The 21,785-nt window shown below is 42.5% G+C and overlaps 1 protein-coding gene across 1 annotated transcript in view; it reads left to right on the top strand.

Moving 5' to 3' along the window:
* Nucleotides 1-20,604, top strand: part of RAB10 (RAB10, member RAS oncogene family) — a 40,246-nt gene extending 19,642 nt beyond the window's left edge. Inside the window, exons 2-6 of the mRNA XM_054989055.1 lie at nucleotides 1,653-1,713; nucleotides 12,834-12,972; nucleotides 16,718-16,807; nucleotides 17,621-17,722; nucleotides 18,407-20,604. Coding sequence (XP_054845030.1) covers nucleotides 1,653-1,713; nucleotides 12,834-12,972; nucleotides 16,718-16,807; nucleotides 17,621-17,722; nucleotides 18,407-18,490 — 476 coding nt within the window. The 3' untranslated portion in view covers nucleotides 18,491-20,604. The remainder of the gene's footprint in view (nucleotides 1-1,652; nucleotides 1,714-12,833; nucleotides 12,973-16,717; nucleotides 16,808-17,620; nucleotides 17,723-18,406) is intronic.
* Nucleotides 20,605-21,785: the final 1,181 nt, after the last annotated feature.

Below are 21,785 nucleotides of genomic sequence, written 5' to 3'. Positions count from 1 at the left end.
CCCAAATGTAAGCTGAGCTCATCTCAGAGAAAGCCCAATAGAACCAAACTGAAGTACAGATAGGGAGTCCCCCCAGAACCAAAGTGAAACAACAGGTCCAACATCACATCAGAGAATTGTATCCATTCCACCCAAACCAAACTGAAGCAAGGGACACTGTTGCAACTTAGCCAGACAGAAGCAAACTGAAGCAGGGAAATGCTTTGTGCTTATGGTTGGGTACTGCTTGGTTCTGTTCTGTGGTGTTTTCCCCACTGGCTGAACCCAGCATCTGGCTGCTGTGAATGACCATGGTTCTGTTGGGCTATTTCTCAAGAGGCAAAACTGATACATGTGCAACATAAGGATAGCTTATAATAGTTACAGGGATTTTCTTTGGCTTTGGGTATACTCACAGTTTTGTTTGTAGAAAGCTGTATACTTTTAAGTTCCAAAAATATGCCAAATCCTACAATTTTATGTGCCAAGTTAGAAATTAAGCATTTTATTTTAAAGCAATAAAATACGTATTGCATGATTAAGTTTTCCCCCAAATCTCCCCCCACCCCCATGGCTTCCAAACTTCTAGAAATTTTAATCTCTTAAAAGGAGACAGTACCCTCCACCCAAGCAATTGATATTCAGAGGTATACTACTATCATACATGATTATCTGTATAAATACCATGGCTAATAGCTGTTAGACTTGGGCTCCATAATCTTGTCCTGCCCTCCTGCCATTATGACAGCAGATTCTATAAATTATGCAATTGTCCTGTATGTACTGCACATCAGTTTCATTGGATGACTAAAAGTGTTAGTATTACACAAGCAGGAGACATTTTTTTATCCACGTAATTTATTTATTTATTTACTTTGCATATACTCTTTTCTCCCCAGTGGGGACCCAGAGTGGCTTATAACTTTTTCCCCTCCTGCATTTTATTCTTGCAACAACCGTGTGATGTAGGTTAGGCTTAGAGTGTGATTGGCACAGTCACCCTGTGAGCCAGAGTGGGATTTGAACCTGGGCTCCCAGTTCCTAGTCTAACACTCTGACCACTACACTACACTGGCTGTCACTTATGGAAGATATTCCAACCCATTATTATTTTAATTGCTCTTTTCTACTTTTCGTAGCTCATACCTTTCTCCTTATCTCCCCTCCCTCAGTTTATAATGATCCCAAACATGGAATAAAAGAATCTGCCTTTTTCATTATTATGAACTAATGCTGATGATTTCATTGAGCTATTCACCATAGTATCCAAACAGAAAGAACAACCAAGATCATGAGAGCAGAGATCAGCCTACTTAATGTGAGGCCAGGGGAGGTGCTGACCTTAGAACATAATAGCAATCATAATGCATTCTTTTTTTATACTCTTTCTGTGCTGTTTATCTTAAAAGTATGTCCATTGGGCAGGTTTAATTATATGATTTTTAGATCATGTCTAATGAGAAGTGGCATATGTTGATCACCAGCACAGCTCGGTAGTTTAATCTTGCAGTGTCAGTCTTACATAAATATGCTCAATGCTTTATTGAGGGTGTGTATTCATGTATACAAGGGGTAAGGCTTTTCCCATTGCCAGTGTGTAGGGCACTTAAATAGTTTTTCTGGGCATGCTGTAATATTTTATTGCTAAATTTGCCTTTCATTTCATTTCATAGGGATAGATTTCAAGATCAAAACAGTTGAATTGCAAGGAAAGAAGATCAAGCTACAGATATGGTAAGTAACACTTCTGAATTTGCTGCAAACAGCACTAAGAGTGGAGGCAGACTACTTAAACACTCCTGGCACCATCAGAAAGCTGGTACTCTTTTATATGTACTGCATAATGAAATTTGGGTGACTGCACTGAAGGGGATGAAAACATTCACCTATTCAGGGAGAGGGCAGTGCTTTGTGAACTGCATTTATTTGTGTTCTGTGACACATCTATCTGGTTGCACAAGTGTTGTGAGGTCATCTTGTTTACAACATGATCTCCAGCTGAGGGGAAATAATAGTAAACAGCCAAAATGGTGACAATTTTCAGCATATATATGCTCAGTGCTTTATGTATGTCTCCCCCCCCCCCCCAAAAAAAAACCAACCATGAGGAGGCACACATTTGAATACAGGACTTAGGTCATGTTCGCAGAAAACTGCATTGGTCTGAAGAAATCAAAATGTCCATGTGTCTAGATTTAATTTTATGTGCATGTGAGAAATAAAATGGCCATGTGTCGCTGCATATTATCTCTGCAAGGTCAGCTGCTTAATTGTTTGATGAGATTTAAATTTAGTAGCAAGTAGTGTTAAACAACAACAAGGGTATAAAAATTAGAGTGTTAAAGTAGACCATAACATAGGGAAAATCCGCTGTGTGATTTCTGGAGGAAGCAAGTGTCTACTAATGATTTATTGTTAATTCTGTGCACAGACTGCTAGCCAAATATGTATTGCTAAATTAGTGTTCACTGTCATTGTGAACCTCAGTGGTGCATGTATGCTACCGACTTCTCCTTCTCCCATGTGGGTTCTACCTGGATCATCTGAGATGCAATTAACTAGTGTTCTGCTCTCTCAGCAATCCCTTTCTGCAACATAAAGGTTTTCTTTTTTAATAACTAAAGAATAGAAGAAGATTATTCAGAGCGCAGACCCCTAGTCAGTTGCATACCCAGAAGGAAAAAGGCAAATCGGCCCAGTGATGTTTCCTGGGAACACTTCCTGATTCCAGTCTGTTTTTATAGCTGTTGCTGATTCTGCAAACAGTATATAATGAATTGGATCAGGGTGACTTCTAAAATCTTGGTTCCCCACCAACATCTTAGGACAAAAGGCGGAGAAGCTCTGATATAATGCATTTTTACTGCTCATCTGCTGGCCCTGACTGTGGCTCTGCCTTCAGTGACATATTATGCAGTCAGTCTCCCAGTATAGCTAGAACTTGCTAAGGAAAGAAAAGGGGAGTCCTTACAACTGTATTACCACAAAAGCTCTGGTGCTGTATGTATCAAGCCTTTTCTTTATTTTACACAATAGTATGAATGTATCCTGAAACTTCAAAATGGAACATTATTGACCATGTCCAGCAATAAGCAGTTAGGAATTCTGTTGCTCAGTTTGCAGTAAACTTTCAGTTATTTGCCCTGGAACATGTATTTATTCTAAAATTTGCTGCTTATTGACATGTATTGAGTACCTCCCTTGCCTTTTTTATGTGAATCTCTTCATCCCTTTGGTGGTTTTTAGAGGCTATGTGGAAGCAATGGGACATGGTTTACAAAATGGCAGGTAGAGGGGATCCTGATTTTTATTTGAATAAAACGCTTGTAAATTAGTAAAATAGTCTTCTGATTGGCTGCAGTCACTGTGATTGGAAATATGCTTACATTGTTTCCCATCAGCATCCTATGTTGAAAGGCTGAGGTCTTCCAATTGAATGTTTTTTCACTGCTCATCTGCTGCATTTTGTTGTCCTACCACAGCTTCCAATTTAAGGACTGGGTCTTTAGATGAATAAGTAGAGGGAAAGCATGACCCTGCTCATGCTTTTGCAAATCCTGGTTTTTCGGTTTGTCCTGTTGTAACTGCACCCAGTTGAAGAAATAAGGTCTATTTAAAAATATATTGTAACCCACCTGTCCTCCTTAGAGCCTAAGACTGCTAGTATCAATTAAAAACCCTCTTACCTAGAACTTAAAATCATAATGAATAAAAATCTCAGATAGGAAAGATTTTCACAAATTTAATTAGAGCACCTTTTGAAATAAAGATCTTTACAACCCTCCTAAAAGCTAGCAGCAGTGAGATCTGACAGTTCTCCATGGGGAATTCTTTCCACAGCTGTGGGGCAGCTATAATAAAGGCATATTAGTTGGTCATGACGACCTGCTGTGCCACCCTGTTTGGCCCATTTTGACCAGCAGAAAGTAAGTGGCAGGCGGGAACAGATGGTCCTTCAAATACTTGGGTCTCCAGGACATGAAAAACTTTAAAGCTCAGCACTAGCACCTTGAATTCAGCTTGAAAGCAAATGAGTAGTGTGTAAAGCTTTCTTAATTGTTGAGCTACTTCACAGAAGCAGCTTTTCCTGGTTAACAAATGGGCAGTCACATTCTGAGCTAGCAGAAGCTTCTAGGTTGACTGGGAGGGTAATGCTCATGTTATACAGCAAAGTCAGCCTTGTTCAGGAGGTTTGATAGTCTATGAATATGATACAGATGAAAAACGTAATTTGTAGCCACCACTGTTTTTCTAGCAATAATACAAGATTTAACAGGGATGGTCAGGGTCTTGACAGAGTTTGCTAATGGTAACTGCACCATCAAGTAGATGCGAACTGGATTCCTTCCAGTAACACAGACTTTCCTAAGAGCAGCACATCTATCTTTGTCTGGATTTGGCTTCAGCATGTTCCTCCTTGATGAGTTTGATCATAATATCCAGACACTGTCAGGGGGAGGGGGGATGACATCACTATGTTATCAGCATATTGATGACACCTAATTCCAGAACTTTGGGTGATCTCATTTAGTAGTTGATGATAAATATTGGAGAGCATAGGGGACAAAATAAGTAATCCATATTCCAATTCTCAAACAGATTATTCTAGATCTCCAGTGATGACTTCCTTAGTTTGTTTAGATTTTTAAAGAACTGAAGCCAGCAAAAAGCCATTCCTTTTATCTCCATAAGCCTCTCCGTCCATTGTAATAAAATGTTGTGATCTGTAAAATCAAAGGCAGGAGACAAGTTCTAACAGAAATGGAGGTTGTCCAGTTAAAGACCTAGTCATTTTTGTCCTATAGACTGGCCTGAAACCAGATTGTAAAATGTCTCGGGCAGGTGCATGATTTAGATGTGCCCGCATTTGATCTGTTGCCACCTGTTCTCACTCCCTTTGCCTAAAAGGGGGAGATCTGAATCTGGCCTATAATTATCCAGATTATATTTGACTAATGAAAGTTTCTTTAATAAAGGCCTGACCACTGCCTCCTTCAAAGCTAAAGGAAATTTTCTCTCTACTAAAGAGGAGTTCAGTCCTCCCAAGACATGCTCCAAATTTGTCTCAGCTTGATTTAATTGGTCAGAAGAGGCAAAATCTGTATTGCAGATGGTATGCTTCATAGGCACAAGCCACTCTGTCTACATCAGTCAGTAAGGCCAAATCCACCCTCTTCATGCTGCTGTGATAAACAGATGCTTCTAGCAACCATCAGTAAAGAACCTAGTAAAAGCGCCAGACCGTTCAGCTGAATTTTCTCTCCAAAGGGATCCAGTCTCAGTATTAAGAGATCACAAACCACCTTGAATAATTTTGTAAGAGTTTAATATAACTGTTATAATGATAATGAAGAAAAACATTTTCTCTATCACCACCTTATGCTGCTTTCTTTCTCTAGAATCTCAGGTGAAACTTTCCTAGCCTTTAACCTGGGATCTTTTAATTGGAAACGTCAGCGGTTGAATTTGGATCTGCCTTTATGCCAAGTGTATTGACCTCCACTGAGCTGTGGCTTTACTAGCATAAGTTATCACATAGCCATGATTGTTAATGAGTAAAGGGCTACTAGAATCTCCAATCCCCAGAGGGCTAAGTGAAGTATCAATTGAATCCTCAAGAGGATATGAATGATAAAGGGTTTTTAATGTAATGTGATCCTGATGTGGAAAGCATCCTGGATGTTGCACAGAACAGGTGCTTGCCTTTGCAAAGAGGCTGTGGGGCTGGAGACAATGTTATTAAGGGGAAAGGGGGTGTGGCTCAGTTGTAGAATATTTGCTTTGTGTGCAGGAGGTCTCAGGTTCAATCTCTGACATCTTCTACTAAAAGAATCAGGTAGCAGGTGATGTAAAAAAAATAACAGCACCTCTGATCCCCTGAATAGCTGATGCCACTCAAAGTAGACAATGGCCTTGATGATCTAACTTGGTATAAGGCAGCTTCACGTGTTCAAAGATGGCAGGATGGAAAACCAACAAAGTGAATGCTGCATAAGTTTTCCAGGCTCAGCTGAAAGCACTGAAAGCTTGTAGTATGAGTGTCTTCATGCAATTTGAGAATTTGTTCTTGCTTATATAATGAATCACTTTATGAAACAGTTTCTAGATTTAATATTGTACACTACATATTTTCCTAAATATACATTTGTGCTTCTTTCTAAGTGCTATACACAAGAGTCCTGCAAGGTGGATGCTGTCCCTTTTATCTTCTCCCTCTGAGGCGGAGGACATCTTGGGTGATTCCCACCGTCCAATCGGGGAGGCAGGAAGTCAAATTCCTCTTCCTCTTCCTTGGCGTGTGGGACCACCCCCTTAGGCTCTCAGTTCTGTTCCTGCCTCCTGGGAGAACAGTTCTTTTTAGGTTAGCTGAGCTACCTAACTTCTTTAACTACTTTCACCTTTCCTTTTTGCCTTTTGCCTTAACTTCTTCTGATTCTGATTTCCATCTCTACCTTTCAAGCTCTCTTTCTCTCTTCCTTTCATCGAGAGAAAGAGGTCACCGTGGCTTCTAATGAGTCATCGGACTCGGAGGAGAGCCTCGGTCGTGTGGGTCAGATGTTTGATTCAGCTCCTCCCAGAGAACAACAGACGTCTCCTAGAAGGTGCTAACAGTCTCCTAGAAGGTGCTAACAGAATACTCAAGGCCAGCACGTTCACAGCCAATGCAACACTAGATGCTCTGTTTGCCTCTAGGGCCATGGCTTCGTCAACAGTGACCAGACGCCTTCTGTGGCTTAGGGCGTGGCCAGCGGACGTTCCATCCAAGGTTATTCTGATGTCCTATCCCTTTCAGAGAGGAAAGCTGTTTGGGGACCAGTTAGAGAAAATACTCGTGGAAACTAAGGACAAAAAGAAGGCACTCCCAAAGTCCTTGAAGAGATCAGAGAGAAGGACCTTCGGCTTCCAACCCTTTCGTACACAACACACACTCGCCAGAAGTGGTCCAGAGAACAAGAGATCCTGGAATTTTCAGGGCAACCAGTCCCGTAGAGGAACCTTTCATGCCAGGTCGCCACGTCAACAGATGAACTGTGGCGGCAGACGTGATGCAGAGGAGAAGGGACATAAGCCCTGACTCTTTGGATGCTCCGTTGGGAGGCCGTCTACTTCTCTTTCAAGACACGTGGTTGAATCATGAGACAGGTGCCTGGGTCAGAGAGGTAGTGTTCAACGGCGATTCGATAGAATTAGTCTCGTTTTCACCAGAGCAATTTCTCACTTCTCTCAAGAAGGATCCACACAGACGAAAGATTACGGCCAAAGCCATTCAACATCTAATAGACATTCGAGCAGTAGAACCAGTTCCCCCCAGCCAGCGGGGGAAAGGGGTATATTCAATCTTTTTCACGATCCCGAAGAGGAATGGAGACTGGAGATCCATTCTGGACCTCAAGTATGTGAATCGCTTCATCAGGATCCGACACTTGGATGGAAACACTGCGCTCGATTGCAGAGGCACTACAACAGGGAGAATTTTTACGTCAGTAGATCTGATGGAAGCATACCTGCACATCCCTATCGCCTCAGCTCATCGTCAGTACCTCAGGTTCTGTGTGGCGGGCGTACATCTTCAGTTTCGAGCAATGCCTTTTGAGATGGCTACCGCCCCGAGGGTCTTCACGAAGGTTCTCGTGAAACCTCAGGGAGATCAAACTCAGGGAGATGGGATTTCATCTGCACCCTTATTTGGATGATATTTTGATAACGTCCAGTTTGAGGGAAACATTGCTCCAGGATACAGCTACCATCACCCAATTCCTACAGGATCATGGATTCTTAATAAACTTGGCCAAGTGTTCTCTGAAGCCCTCACAATGTTTGGAACACGTGGGACTGTTGCTAGACACTCAAAAGTGTCGTTTTTTTCCTTACCAAGGTTAAAAGGCTCAAAACCAAGCAGCTGGCCTCAGCCATGATCAGACAGCCCATCTTTCTTCTGATGGAACTAGCCAAGTTACTGAGTCTGTTAGTTGCAGATGCAGAAGCGATCTACTAGGGGTGCTTCCATATATTACCCCTACAAGCATTCTTGAGACCCTTCCAGTTACAGATAGCTCAGAAAAGGACTGTCAAGTTGAGGGTTCCCCAACCAGTCAAGGACAGCCTACGATGGTGGACTGTAAATGCCAACCTGGGACAAGGGAAGAGCTTTCTGACTCCTCAGTTTGTACAACTCTTCACGGATGCCAGTCTGTCAGGTTGGGGAGCAACCCTGGAGGGGTCTCCAGTTCAGGGTCAATGGACAGTAAGAGAATCAAGCCTGCCCATCAGGCACTACGACACTTCAGATACGACATAGCCAAATGTCACATACTTGTTCGCATGAACAACATCATGACCAAGGCTTATATCAACAAACAAGGGGGAACCAGATCATCCCGCTTGCAAAGGGAGGCGAACAAGCTGATCAGCTGGGTGGAAGACAACCTTCTTTCAATACAAGCGGAACACATCAAGGGAGTTCTCAACATCGAGGCAGACTTACTGAGCAGGGAAGACCTTCACCCAGGGGAATGGTCACTCAAAAGAGATGTGTTCCATCTTCTGACAAGTCACTTCGGAATGCCAACAGTGGATCTGTTTGCCTCGCATCTGAACCACCAGCTCCCTCGATTCTTTGTGAGGTACTACCACCTGGAAGTGGAAGACACGGATGCGTTGACCTCTCGGTGGCCAAAGGGCCTACTATACGCCTTCCCTCCTCTTCCGTTAATACCCAAACCTGAGGAAGATATGAGAACAAAAGGCAACAGTACTTGTGGTGGTTCCTTGGTGGCCGAGGAGTCCTTGGTTTTCTACTGTACAGCTCATGTCCATCAAGCCCCCCCTGTGCCTGCCAGTGCTATCGGACCTATTACAACAGAGTCCAGTATGGCACCCACAGCCAGGGTGGTGGTCACTGACAGGATGGAAATTGAAAGGGAATCTCTCCAACAGAAGGGCTACCCCCCGGAGGTAATAAATACTCTCTTGGCTTCGAGAAAGAAGTCCACGACTAGAATCTACAACATCACCTGGAAGGCGTTTGTTAGATGGTGCAAAAGTAAGAGGGTTGTACCTAGGAGCCCTTCCCTCCACAACATCCTGAGTTTTTTGCAGGAGGGACTTGACAGAGGACTGAAACCAGCAACCCTAAGGAAACAGCAGCAATCAGCACTATCATACCCACTATTGAGAAATACTCTCTTGCAGTACATCCTCATGTCTGCAGATTCCTTTGGGGGGGGCGACGTTACTGAACCCTTCGATGGTACACCACTTTCCTACATGGCAACTGCATGCGGTATTATCAGCTCTTACCAAACCACCCTTTGAGCCTCTGAGGGATGTGTCTTTACGATGGTTGAAACTGAAAACGATTTTCTTGGTGGCAATAACTTCTGCTCGTCGTATTTCTGAGATGTCGGCTCTTTCCACACATCCAGACTTGTGTATCTTTCATAAAGACAAAGTGATACTGAGGACAGACCCGACCTTTTTACCCAAGGCGTATTCCACGTTCTATCGTACGCAAGAGATCAATTTGCCATCTTTCTGCCCAAATCCCAGACACGCAAAGGGACAAGAATGGCACACCCTAGACGTGCGCAGGGCTCTTAAGGTGTACCTAATCTGGACTGAACAGTTGAGACAGATGGATTTGCTCTTTGTCAATATTACGCCACCTAAACTAGGATCGTGCATGTCGGCTGTGGCTATTGCGTACAGTATTAAAACTTGCATCAAAGAGGCATATAAAAGTCTCAAGTTGGACATTCCTTCCAGAATAACAACACACTTGACACGGAGCGCAGCAGCTAATGCAGCCCTGAGGAAGAATGCTTCAGTAGAAGACATATGTAAGGCAGCCACGTGGTCTTCACTTTCAACCTTTGTCAAGCACTACCATCTGCTTACGTATGCATCGGCTGACGCAGCCTTTGGGAGAAGAGTTCTTCAGCATGTCGTTGAGGATGAAGATATAATCCCGCCTGGAACATAAGGGGACTGCTTTGGGAGCACCCAAGATGTCCTTTGCCTCAGAGGGAGAATGGATCTTTGGACACTTACTGTGAAGGGTCCTTCTCTTCTGAGGTTAGGAGGACATCTTACCCTCCCTAGATTTTCATCTTCTATCTTCCACTTACTCTGCTTGCCTTGCTGAGTCTAAACTGTTCTTCTCTCTAAATTGAGTATTGGTCTACTAACAGCCCAACAGGGTTTTGTGTTATAGTTGCAGTTATAGTTACAGGTTCAGTTGTTTTCAGTGTGGAGAGGATACTGCTGTGGGGATCCACCAGAACTGAGAGCCTAAGAGGGTGGTCCCACATGCCGAGGAAGATGAATTTGACTTCCTGCCTTCCCGATTGGACAGTGGGAATCACCTAAGATGTCCTCCTAACCTCAGAGGAGAAGGACCCTTCACGGTAAGTGTCCAAAGGTCAGTTCCCTTTTAGCTATTCCTTTTATCTTGTCCCAAATCTTTTCTGGCCACCTACTTAAACCTCCATTCCCCCCCCCCCCACACACACCCTTGCATTACTGGTTTGAATAGAGATTTTAGAAGCTGCAACTAAGGGATGTGTGTCACAAGCTTGCTAAAAGGCTACAATAGAGCAACCCTTCAGTAAAATTCCATGAGTGAAAATGAAGAAAGCTTTCATTGCTGAAGACAACAATTCCCTTCAGTGCGGGAAGGCTGCTTAGCATTTCATGGCATTGCAGTGCATTATAGTTGTTACATGATCTTCTTGCTATTAATATAAAAGCATTAAGATAACAAAATTGCTTCCCTTCTAAAAGCATTACTCCCTTGGGTGGTTGCTGAACTTACAACAAATTTCCAACTTACTGCTCACTGTATTTGTACTACTGTTTAGATTTCCCAACCTTAGTTTTTATGTTCATAAAACTCCAGCCTGCCTCAAATGTGATGCAAACAAGTTGGTTGTCTTAAGACAGTAGATGAAATAATAGGTATGGAGATAATACTGTCCCTGAAGGCGCTGGGAATGGAGTAGCAGCAAGGAATTGATGTGTGTGTTGCTGGGGAACAGGTGGTGTAGCTTGGATTGCTGTCAGAGGAACACATGAAGCTGCCTCAGATGGAATCAGACCCTTGGTCTGTCGCAGTCAGTACTGTCCACTCTGGCAGTAGCTTTCCAGGTAAAGGTCTTTCACATTACTTCCTGTCTGATTTTTTTAACTTGAGATACTTTCAGTTGAACCTGGGACCTTCTCTGTGCAAAGCAGATGCTCTTTCACTAAGCCACAGTGCCCCTCATCAGCTTCTGCAGCAGAAGACGGCTTAACTAAACGATCCCCACTCTGTCCTGTGTACTTTCCCAGTAAGAGATTAACATACCTACTTTGTGGGTACTTCTGAGACCAGTGTAAAACAGCTTTCTATGAGTTCTTGGCAAATCCTGTGATGGTAGTGGAGAAGCACCTCATGTGCTTTGCAGTAGAAATATCTTCAGTCATGCTGGAAGTCTTAACTGCTTAAGTTTTTTTTTGTCTTGCCTTTGTCATTTGGTGACAGCTCACTCCTTGAAGCTAGTTCAGAATACACTGCAACCTGTAACTGTGCCTGTTATTCTTTGTAAGCTATTCTGTTTCCAATCCAGGCAGAAGTGGTGTCTGTACAATCAGGTAATTTTGATTCTTCCCTGCAGTATTATGTTTGGTTCTTAAGAGCTTTCCATCAGATGGTAATCTGCTGCCTATTTATACATGCTGTGTTCTTGTACTCTAATTCTGAGTCGGTTTGAGATTGTTTAACAGACGAGCTGCCATCTGGGCTTCATTTCTATATTAGTAAAATGTCAGTCATTATGATGAGTGCTGTGTGAAGGGAGAGCCTGTAGATTGCAGGGACCCCTTGGGATGCTGTGCTGAATATGCAGTAATTCATAACACCCCTGGAGTCCCTGGCAGTGGAGGCCCCTTGCTGCACACATTTGGTAACCAAGGAACTGAAACCAGGGCTATGTAACATACTTCCTCACTGCTTTCTGGTCAGCATAAAGAGATTCCTAGGGTTTTTTGTTTGTGAATTTTACATTGTGTGTTCATGAACTGCCTTGAGCTTTGGAATGGGAGCATACAAATGTTTTAAATAAACAGTAGAGTGACTCATTGTGTATTTGCTGAGCCCTTACTCGGAAGCTTTTCCGGCTTACATACTCTAAACTTGCGCCAATAGCTGGGTCCAAATTAGCAACTCTCAGTTGCTTTGCAGTGTACAAAATGGCCATGTGAGTCTGCTTGCAGTACAGAAAATTCAAGGATTCAGAAGTTAGTGGAGATGGGACAAAAGGACCTTTAGGTTAGGTTCTTCCTCTCTTCAACATTGCTTACTGAGTAAACTCAGTGGGCTTCTTATGATGCTTGGAAGGTCTTCGATCTGCCATGGTAAAAGCACTTATGATACTGAATCCAGTAACACCTTTAAGACTAACCAACTTTACTGTAGCATAAGCTTTCGAGAATCACATCTGACGAAGAGAACTGATTCTCGAAAGCTTATGCTACAGTAAAGTTGGTTAGTCTTGAAGGTGCTACTGGACTCTTTTCTATTTTGCTACTACAGACTAACACGGCTAACTCCTCTGGATCTATATCATGCTACTGTGAATGCATCCACCGGACATGGTGTAAGAGAGACCTATCCTATAACAGACTGATCCTTTCAGTGGTAACACAGACTGCACTAAGCATTCTACACAATCTAGTCTCTCTTACTACCTTATGATACTGAAGTGGAAGTTAGTAATTTGTGACTTCTGGCTGCCTAATATCACTGTTTGGTTGTACTTTTTTAACCTATGGCATGGCTAGACTGTATTTGAATGCGTCTTTGCTTTCTTTCACAGGGACACGGCAGGGCAGGAGCGGTTTCACACCATCACCACCTCCTACTACAGGGGTGCCATGGGAATCATGCTAGTGTATGACATCACCAATGCCAAAAGCTTTGAAAACATCAGCAAATGGCTCAGAAACATAGATGAGGTGAGGACAAAATGTTAACACTGTGCAGTGCATTTGAAGGTCTGCATAGCCTGTTGTTGATGGTTCTTAATGGCCGTTGACTGTAAACATTAAACAAACAAACAAGGTCAGCATAGCAAAAAGTGGCTTTCTGAAACAGTGGGATGTGTGTGTTGCATGTGCCATAATAGTAAGTGCTGCTGTATATCAAGTCCTTGTTTGAAAGGGACCCTATCGATTAGATTCAATGAGGAGCTTCTGTAGCTAACCCATCTTGAGCTTCCTGTCCATATTTCGTATCTGCACAGCAGATGATTCTACAGCCTCTTCCATTGCTAAACTGCCATAGTTATGTACAGAAATTCTTGGTCTGTCTTTTTAGCTGCAAAACTGTAACACAGCTACCTCACTGGAATTACGTTTAACTGCAACATGCTCTTAGTAGAGATGTCCTTTTACCTTAAATGCTTTCAAAACTATAACCATGTATCCTCTTTCTGTAAATTTTATTTATCCAAAGCTATGTGTAAGATTTCCTCTAATGTTCCTTGTAATAGCTTGCCTCTTAGACATTTGGACATCCTTGTAACATCTCTGTTAATCTCCTGACCTTCGGGAACTCCTTTCCTGAACGAAGGTCACGCTGACTGCTCTTGCATATAAAACCTATGTGGAAGCATCTTTTTTGGTAACTGTCTAATGGGCTTTGGTTCCATTTTCAGTGGTGGTACAACTCTTAGCAACAAGGAGCTATTCAATGTCTCCTTCTATACCAAGTAGCGAAGAATTTGCTTAGATGCTTGAGTAATGCCAGTGGTGTCAAGCTACTGATGAGGTTTGTGTGCAGGGCGCTTGGATGGGTGTCAAATGAAGTGGAAGAAATTGACCCAACACAGTTACTGAAAATGACCAAGCTCTAATTATTATGAGGGCTTCTGTAGTTGATGATCAGTTAACACTTTAGTCATGGACCTCCTTGGCTTCTTTTTCTTTGACTGTGCTTCATCAGATTATTTATTTATTTATATCCTGCCCTCCCCGCAAGCGAGCTCAGGGGAGGGAAGATAAATTCACAATAAATTAACAGCTTTCTAATAAAACACCTGCTCACCGTATAAAAACCATATAACATCTGACGGAGGTGTAGGTGTGGCTTAACCATGCGTGGTCGCTCATATATGGGGGGTAGATGGTCAATACCCCCTACAAACATAGAAGAGACCGGGAGAGAGGCTCATTTGGTGGAAACCCTAATGGCCTCAACCATACGCCTGGCGGAACATCTCCGTCTTACAGGCCTGCCTGAAGGAGACAAGATTTTGGCGGGCCTGGGTGTCCTCAGACAGTTCCACCAGGTTGGGGCCAGGACCAAAAAGGCCCTGGCCCTGGTTGAGGCCAATTGAGCCTCCCTGGGGCCCGGGACCACCAGTAGGTGCTTACCGGCTGATCTCAGCACCCTCCGGGGAGTATATGGGAAGAGACAGTCCCTCACATGGGCTCCCAGTGGATAGTAATGATCAGAATTGCCATCAGGACTCAGCACCATGTTTGGATCCACATGACTAAAATGACTTTGTTACCTTCTACTGACCATGGTATTAAAAGTGGCTTAGAAATATTCAAAACAACCATTAATAAAATAAAACAGCAGATAATTTGGAGCAGCTAGAATTAATTAACCAAGATTAGTCAAAGCTGTCTATACAATGTCAGAACTAGCTAGAACAGTTTTTTCCTGTAATGATTGCTCTCTTCTAACATCTCCACCTTCCAGATGTAAATAGACCAGATTTCTCCCTGCACTTAGTGCAAGGTGATTCTTGCTTGGGAAAGAGTTTTATAACTGAGGTGCAGCCACTAAACAGCCCTTTCTCCCAGTAACTGTGTAAGGGATTTCATTTACTCTCCGCTGCTAAGCAAATTCAAAAGTCAGAAGGCAGGTATGACTTAAATAGACTTCGCAATCTCTGAATTATTGTAGATTTTGGAAGAGAATGGAGTAGGCAAATGCATGGGAAGAGGGGGTGATAATTCACAGACTCGGAGCACTGCCTTCTAGAAGCAGTGCTTGAGGCTAATCTTGATTCTTGAGCCTTCAGTACAAATGTGTCATACTGCTCTGTGTGGAAGGGTTTTTTAAAATTAGTCTAGTGTAACTTTAAGTAACGAAAGTAACGAAATATTGGCATGATCTCTCCATCACTGCAGCAGGCAGACGCACACACACTTCTCTTGCTACCATCATAGTTATCATTGTCCTGTGCATATTTTTTCTGGAAGTTGCTGGTGTCCCAGCTTTAACTGCAATTTTGCCTTGCATATATTCAGTCTATAAATACAGATTATGGCCAGGGCTTGAGGCACTAGCCACAAGGCCACAATGCAAGGGAGAGGTTTGGCTGAAAGGCTACCTGGAGATATAGGGCAGGCATGATGATAACTGTATACTGTCGATCTGAAGAACTGAAGGCTGATGGGGCCAATTTGGTGATCTTGCAATTGTTTGAATTCTAGCTAGGTTTGATGTAGAAAATCTCTTTACATGCATCATTCCTCCATTTCTCTGTTCTGATTGGCATCGTGCAGCACATTAGGTGCTTGTTTCATGGCTCCCTTTCTGCCACCCTGTAGAGCTGTGATGGAAACCACCAAGGTATCTATATTTGGACCCAGGTAGCTGATGTCAGTACTTAGTGAGCCAAGGCTTGAGGCAGGGTCCTGTTTGAGCTCATGTTGCAGTTTGGCAGTTGGCACATCAAGGCCATTTGCTGAGTTAGCTTTCTTTTGCTGAGAAACTAGGCATAACTAGAGCTGTACAAGCCTTCTGTACATATTTGTGTGGGATGGTTTGTTAGCTTGCCTTCAGTCCATGTAACTCACTTCTAGTAGATGTGATTGAGTAGCTAAGCTCCTCCCCTTTCACAATATTTGCTTGAGGGAGCTGAGGTAAACTTGGGCGGGGGGGGGTGTTAATTCATTTCTGCTTTCAAACGTTGGTATTAATAGTAATAGTAGCTTGTATAGGACTGTGTACAAGCATTAAAAGCAGTTTTCTGGTTCTGCTTCATTGTCTTTGCAGTGATTAAGGACTTAAGGAAGCTCCTTTGGTCACAGTAACACTGAGTGGAGTATTTCTCCACAGCCCATCTTTAAGACTATTGCACCTCTCTCATTTCCATGCTCCATGTCATACAGCACAGTTGGATCATTCGTGAATATCTTCAAACTCCCAATCAAATTTCAAGAGGAAAATACTACATGTGGTGTGAAAGAGTTTCTGAACTGGGCATTTTTCTAAACAACGATTCTGCTTCAGAAAAGCCAGATTCTACAGCATATCAGCACCTCTTGTCTTAATCACCTTTCCCTTGCTTCTTGAAAGGCAACATAGCCATGATGTGTGTCTTAATGAAACAGGAAATTAACTTGTGATACTAATTGAAATTAGTGAATAATTTGGTATCTTTATTAAAGCATAAATTTCTAAAGCGCTGAAAGTTCTTTAGCAAAGACTTTCCCAATATTGTGTGACAACAGAATCAGATACAAACAGCCTTCAGTTGTCATAGAAAGAGTATTTTCCCTATCTTACATGAAAGATTTCACCTACCTTAGAATATCCTATAGCCTCAAGTGAAAGGCGTGGTCCTCACAAACATTACAGGGTATGGTAGACTGCACATACCTACATAAATGTATTTCCGCTTTGAAGTTGGTATGGGGCTGTGCACAGACATTAAAGAGTTGTTTTCTGGTTCTGCCTTAGCATGCCAATGAAGATGTGGAGAGGATGCTGCTAGGAAACAAGTGTGATATGGAAGACAAGAGAGTGGTACCAAAAGCAAAAGGCGAGCAGGTGAGTGAGTGACAGCCTGTCCAGAGGTAAAGAGCTGAAGGCGGCTGTGGCCAGGCTTTTCCCCTTGAGCAGTGAAGTGTCTCCATTCTTGGCTTTTGATTATGATGCTTCCTGGGGGAAGTTTCCTCTGGAAGAATGTAGGGGGCATCTTTTGCCTGGGGTGGCCTCACTTGAAAGTGGACTGAGAGCAGTCAGCTTAGCCAGGGCTGGAGGGCTACAGTGAGCCTTCATGTGTTGAAATTTTTCACAGACCCAGCAGCTGTCTCACTCAGGTTGGTAGTTTTGTTGCACTTGCTTTGCAGAATTTTCTCTTTGATGTTATAATGAGATGTGAAAACCCCAGACTTGTCTTTTTCTCAAGAAGAAAACCTTCAAAATATGAACTTAAAGTTGAAAAACAGTGGGATTGAATATTTTCTTCCTTCTTTTTGACCTCATACAATAGATCTAATCCAATGAGAACTGCAAATGGTTTCTCGCCTTTGCCCTTCAGAGTGAGGCCTGTCCCATAGAGCCCCCAGAGTGCTCTGTAGGCCTATGGGGAATCTGTCATGTTAGTGCCATTTGGTTATGTCTTCAACAAACAAACCCAGTCTCTGCATATTGAGTGACATGCCTGCTTTGAAAGGGTGACACTTCAATTGCTGGACTGACTTTATGAGTACTTGACTTTTACTGCTATGGTTAAACGTGTTCTGTACGCTGCTGTGGGAAGTCTGAGGGCAGTGGTGGCTCTGTTGCCCGTTACCCATATGTGCCAGCTACAGGAAGTGTTTACTAACTTAACAGGCTTTCTTTCTTTCTTTGGTTTAGATTGCAAGGGAGCACGGTATTAGGTTTTTCGAAACTAGTGCAAAAGCAAATATAAACATTGAGAAGGCATTCCTCACGTTAGCAGAAGACATTCTTCGAAAGGTAACTACGGACTTAATTGCTTACTGTAAGAGCTCATGTGACCTGGTGTATAAATTTCCCCCCCTATCGCTGAAACTGTAAGCTGCCCTTAGCTGACATGTCACCCTTCATTCCCCCAAATAGTAGCCAGTCTTCTAACATTGTGAAAGGCCATGAGCTTAAAAGGTGCAATAAAGAGTAGTTTGTTGTTTCCCAAATTGCTTGGAAATCAACATGCATGAGAACATGACTGTGTTCTAAAATGCCATTTCTTTTATTTTTTATTCATTGATATCCCACTTTTCTTCCCAATAGGAACCCAAAAGTGGCTTATATCATTCTCTACTTCATTTCCCTCTCACAACAACCCTGTGAGGTAGGTTAGGCTGAGAGTGTGTGACTGGCCCACAGTCACCCAGCAAGCTTTCATAGTACAGCAGGGAATCAAAACCAGGTTGCCCAGATCCTAGTCCACCACTCTAGCCACTACACTACACTGGCCCATTTATTTCGGTGTAGCTTCGCCTGCCCACCACTTCCTTTCCTGTTTACATAAGAATGTAAAACAAATTTTTGGCACTGAGTACTTAAAAGAATACACTTGTCTGAATATTCAGCTTGACTTCTTTTCATGGACTGAGGAAATGGCTGTTGTGGAACCTTGGGATGCCTTGTAACTCTCCTGTGTTGCTTCTTTTGTTATAGACACCTGTAAAAGAGCCCAACAGTGAAAATGTAGATATCAGCAGTGGAGGAGGAGTGACAGGCTGGAAGAGCAAGTGCTGCTGAATGTGTTCCCCTCACCAGGCGCCATCCACCACCCCCTCCTCTTCTTGCTGCGGAATAAACCACTTTGCCCATTTTAACCTTAAATATTTTTTGTTCCTCATCTTAACATGGCTCCCTTATTCTTCTGTTTTAGGAGAGCTCGCTGACTATAACGTTCTTGAAACAAAACTGTATTAAAAAGAAAATCATGTCTGAATTGCTCTTTTCTTTTTTTATGTACCAGCTCCAACTCAGCATCACGTTCTGGTTGTATTATAGTATGGTCTTAACATTTAAACCTAGAGCAATCATTTCAGCTCCAGCCTGCAAATTGTATGAGAATAAAACTTTAGCATTAACAGTTTCTTTTGTACAACGGTGGGATTTTTGTTACAAATAATGTGCTTAAGTCACCATATTTGCATCAGTAAAAAAAAATCATTCGCCTTGAGTATGTAAATGGGGTTTACTTTGTCCTGTGCCTTATGTGGAAAGGAACTTTGATTCTCCCCTCTCCTTTCTTTATTCTGGTTGAAGCACGAGCAAGAGATTTACTATCCACAACTGATCATGCCACATTTCAAAAAAATATTAAACTCTCTTCCCATAACTTTACTGTGGCTGATGTAGTGAATTGAGGACAAAGAGGTTAGAGCAAGATATTCCAGTTTGCTAAGAGGCTTAATCTCTGACCAGTATCTGCTGCCATTTTCTTTCTCACTAGCAGTTTTTCTTTTTCTTTTTTGTTGCCTGCATGCAAGTTTTGTGTTTTTTTAATGGTGTGATGTTACGAGACAGTACAGTATGTACGCCCAGTTAAATACAAAGCACTGATCTAGCTTTCTGAGGTAAAATAGTAAGTTATCTAATCTTTGTCTAGCAACCATCAGACCAACTACTACTCTCTCCCTCCCTTCCCTCCCACATAGTCATTGGGTTCTATGGTAATGGAAGCATTAATTGCATGCACTAGTTTTCTATGGAGAATGATGTGGCTGTCTTTCTTTGTGTATGCCATGTGGTTCCCAAATCAACAACCATTAATAAATATGTATTTGGTTCTCTTGTTTGCTGTTCCAGGCAGATGACTTGGTAGCCTAGGATATATTTAAAATTTGGGTGGGGGGAGGGGTAAGATGATCACCGTCCCCTTCTGTGTTAAGTTCTTTATAATAAAAAAAAATCCCTTGTCTACAACTATGGGCAATTGTTAATTCTTTCAATGGATGCTAAAGAATGGTAAGCAAAAACAGCATTTTTTTGGTGCAAACAGAAAGGTTTTCTCTCATAGGGGAGAGCGTGGGTATGTGACTTACTTTTCCAGCTTGTGTGTTTTGCCTCTCATCAATGAGACACCTGTTTCGAAACAAGGGACTGGTGTCATTCACTTCTTGCAGAGCTGGGGTTCAGAGGACAAGGGACCTTTCTCTTGAGGCTCAAGCTGAAATCAGGTGCTTTGCTGGGACAGCGTTCTTTCCTGCTGCTTGGCCCATCTACACATGCTGCACGATGATTCGTGCAAGTTTTTGTACCCGCTCCTCCAAGAACACATGCTCCAGAAGTGAGCTTGCGGGGGACCTTTTTGCACTTGTTTTTAGGAAACTTACTCTGCTAATTACAGCAGCCAGTGATGCTGAATGAATTTTAATAAAAAGAAAGTGTTTGGAACTTTAGCCTTGATCTGATATCATCTAGTGTAGTGCTGATCCCTTCCTTGTGCTTGGCAATCTGTCTTTCTGTGCTTATTTAACCTTTCCCAGCTGATTGGCTGTTAAAACAGGGCTAAAACCTTGGGACTTGAGGTGACAAATAAGGAAAGTTTTGTTCCTCACATGTTGATGTACTGATTAGCATTGTAAATATAAATTGCTACCTTTTCAGATCTGCACTTTCTAACATCAAAAAAAAGGGAATATGGAGTATACATCAATTTTTTTTGTATAATCTTTGTTTAAAACATGCGATTTGCTTCCTGGGGCTTGGCCCTCTTGTATCTCTTTGAGACCCTTTGTAAAGCTGTGTTCATTAAGCACCAAGCAGTTAAACAAACAAACAAAAACAGTCCACTCTCTGGCACTACTAGCTAAAAATTCATATTCTACTTAACAAAAGTTAAATAAACTGAAATATTTCTAGCTGGTCTATTTCTGTTGATATTAAATGGTGATCTGAGTTTCATTGATTTTTTCAGAATATGTAAGCATGCCTCTTTCTCGGTCTAGTATCAAAATGCTGCTCATAGACACATTGCAATTCTGCCCAAAGACCAACACAGGAGGAGAGAAGAGCAAATGGAGTACACCAGCTTGTTAGTATCAGTATTTACATCCCTATTCCTTTATTTTGGTTAGGGTGCTGGTACTCACTCCATGGCTGGCTGAGAGCCACATTTGTGATGATCAGCTCAGACACATTTACTTTTATCTTTAGTATGAGGCCTGCGCATCACGAAGGCACACAGATTTATCTGTTCCTCCTGTGGCAGGTGTTTCAGGGTGGGAACCAAATGCTAACCAGAAGCCCTGTTGGGCAATGGCTTTATCCACTTTCCTGAAACATGGGGTCAGGTGCCATATTAGGGCATGGAACTTAGAAGAGCCCCATGTGGTTCTTGAGCCACTAAGCAAGTTCAAGAGTCCTTTGACAATTGCAGTATTACAAGCTCCCTTGACAATTACGCCCAGAATGCGCAGTTCTGGCCACTTCGCCATACCTTCCCTGTTAGCCATGTTTAGGCTGTTATTCCCCAATCCTTGGGCAGTGTAGGCTTTGGAGTCGGATACCAGTTTTCCTTCACAGTAGCAGTTCTATATCAAGACCAACCTATAAGCATTATTTTTAGTACAGCTAAGTAGTATATCAAAGTGTTTCAGTGAAACTTTGCAGGTTTACAGAGAAAAAGAGGCACCATCAAGGGATTACTGCTACTGTAGGAGGGTGAGTTAAAAGTTCAGGGTGTATATATGAGTGAGGCAGCTGGGGTTCAGACTTTGCTGTATAGAAGTTGCTGGATGTTATTGACTTAATCAGTGGGAGCGTTCATAACAATACCCTGTTCAGTGTTTCTCGTGTCTTCTATGTTCTCTGCCTTTTGAGCTGTGGACAATTCACAGTGACTAGGTACGATTCCTCAGGAGGGTTACACCTTTCTAAACCCATCGGGGTGTACCTTTGTTTTGGATTGCACTGTTTGTGTCCTTCCTGTTTCAAAATGTAGCTGCCTTCTGGAAGGGTCATGTATCTCTGGAAGAATCACTTCCAGCCATTCTGTCCCACTTTTACCTAACCAAGGGTGATCTACAAATCTTCAGCAGTT

This window comes from Eublepharis macularius, chromosome 1, assembly GCF_028583425.1.
Source record: "Eublepharis macularius isolate TG4126 chromosome 1, MPM_Emac_v1.0, whole genome shotgun sequence".
NCBI classification, from domain to species: domain Eukaryota; kingdom Metazoa; phylum Chordata; class Lepidosauria; order Squamata; family Eublepharidae; genus Eublepharis; species Eublepharis macularius.
This window is presented reverse-complemented; position numbering and strand designations above follow the sequence as displayed.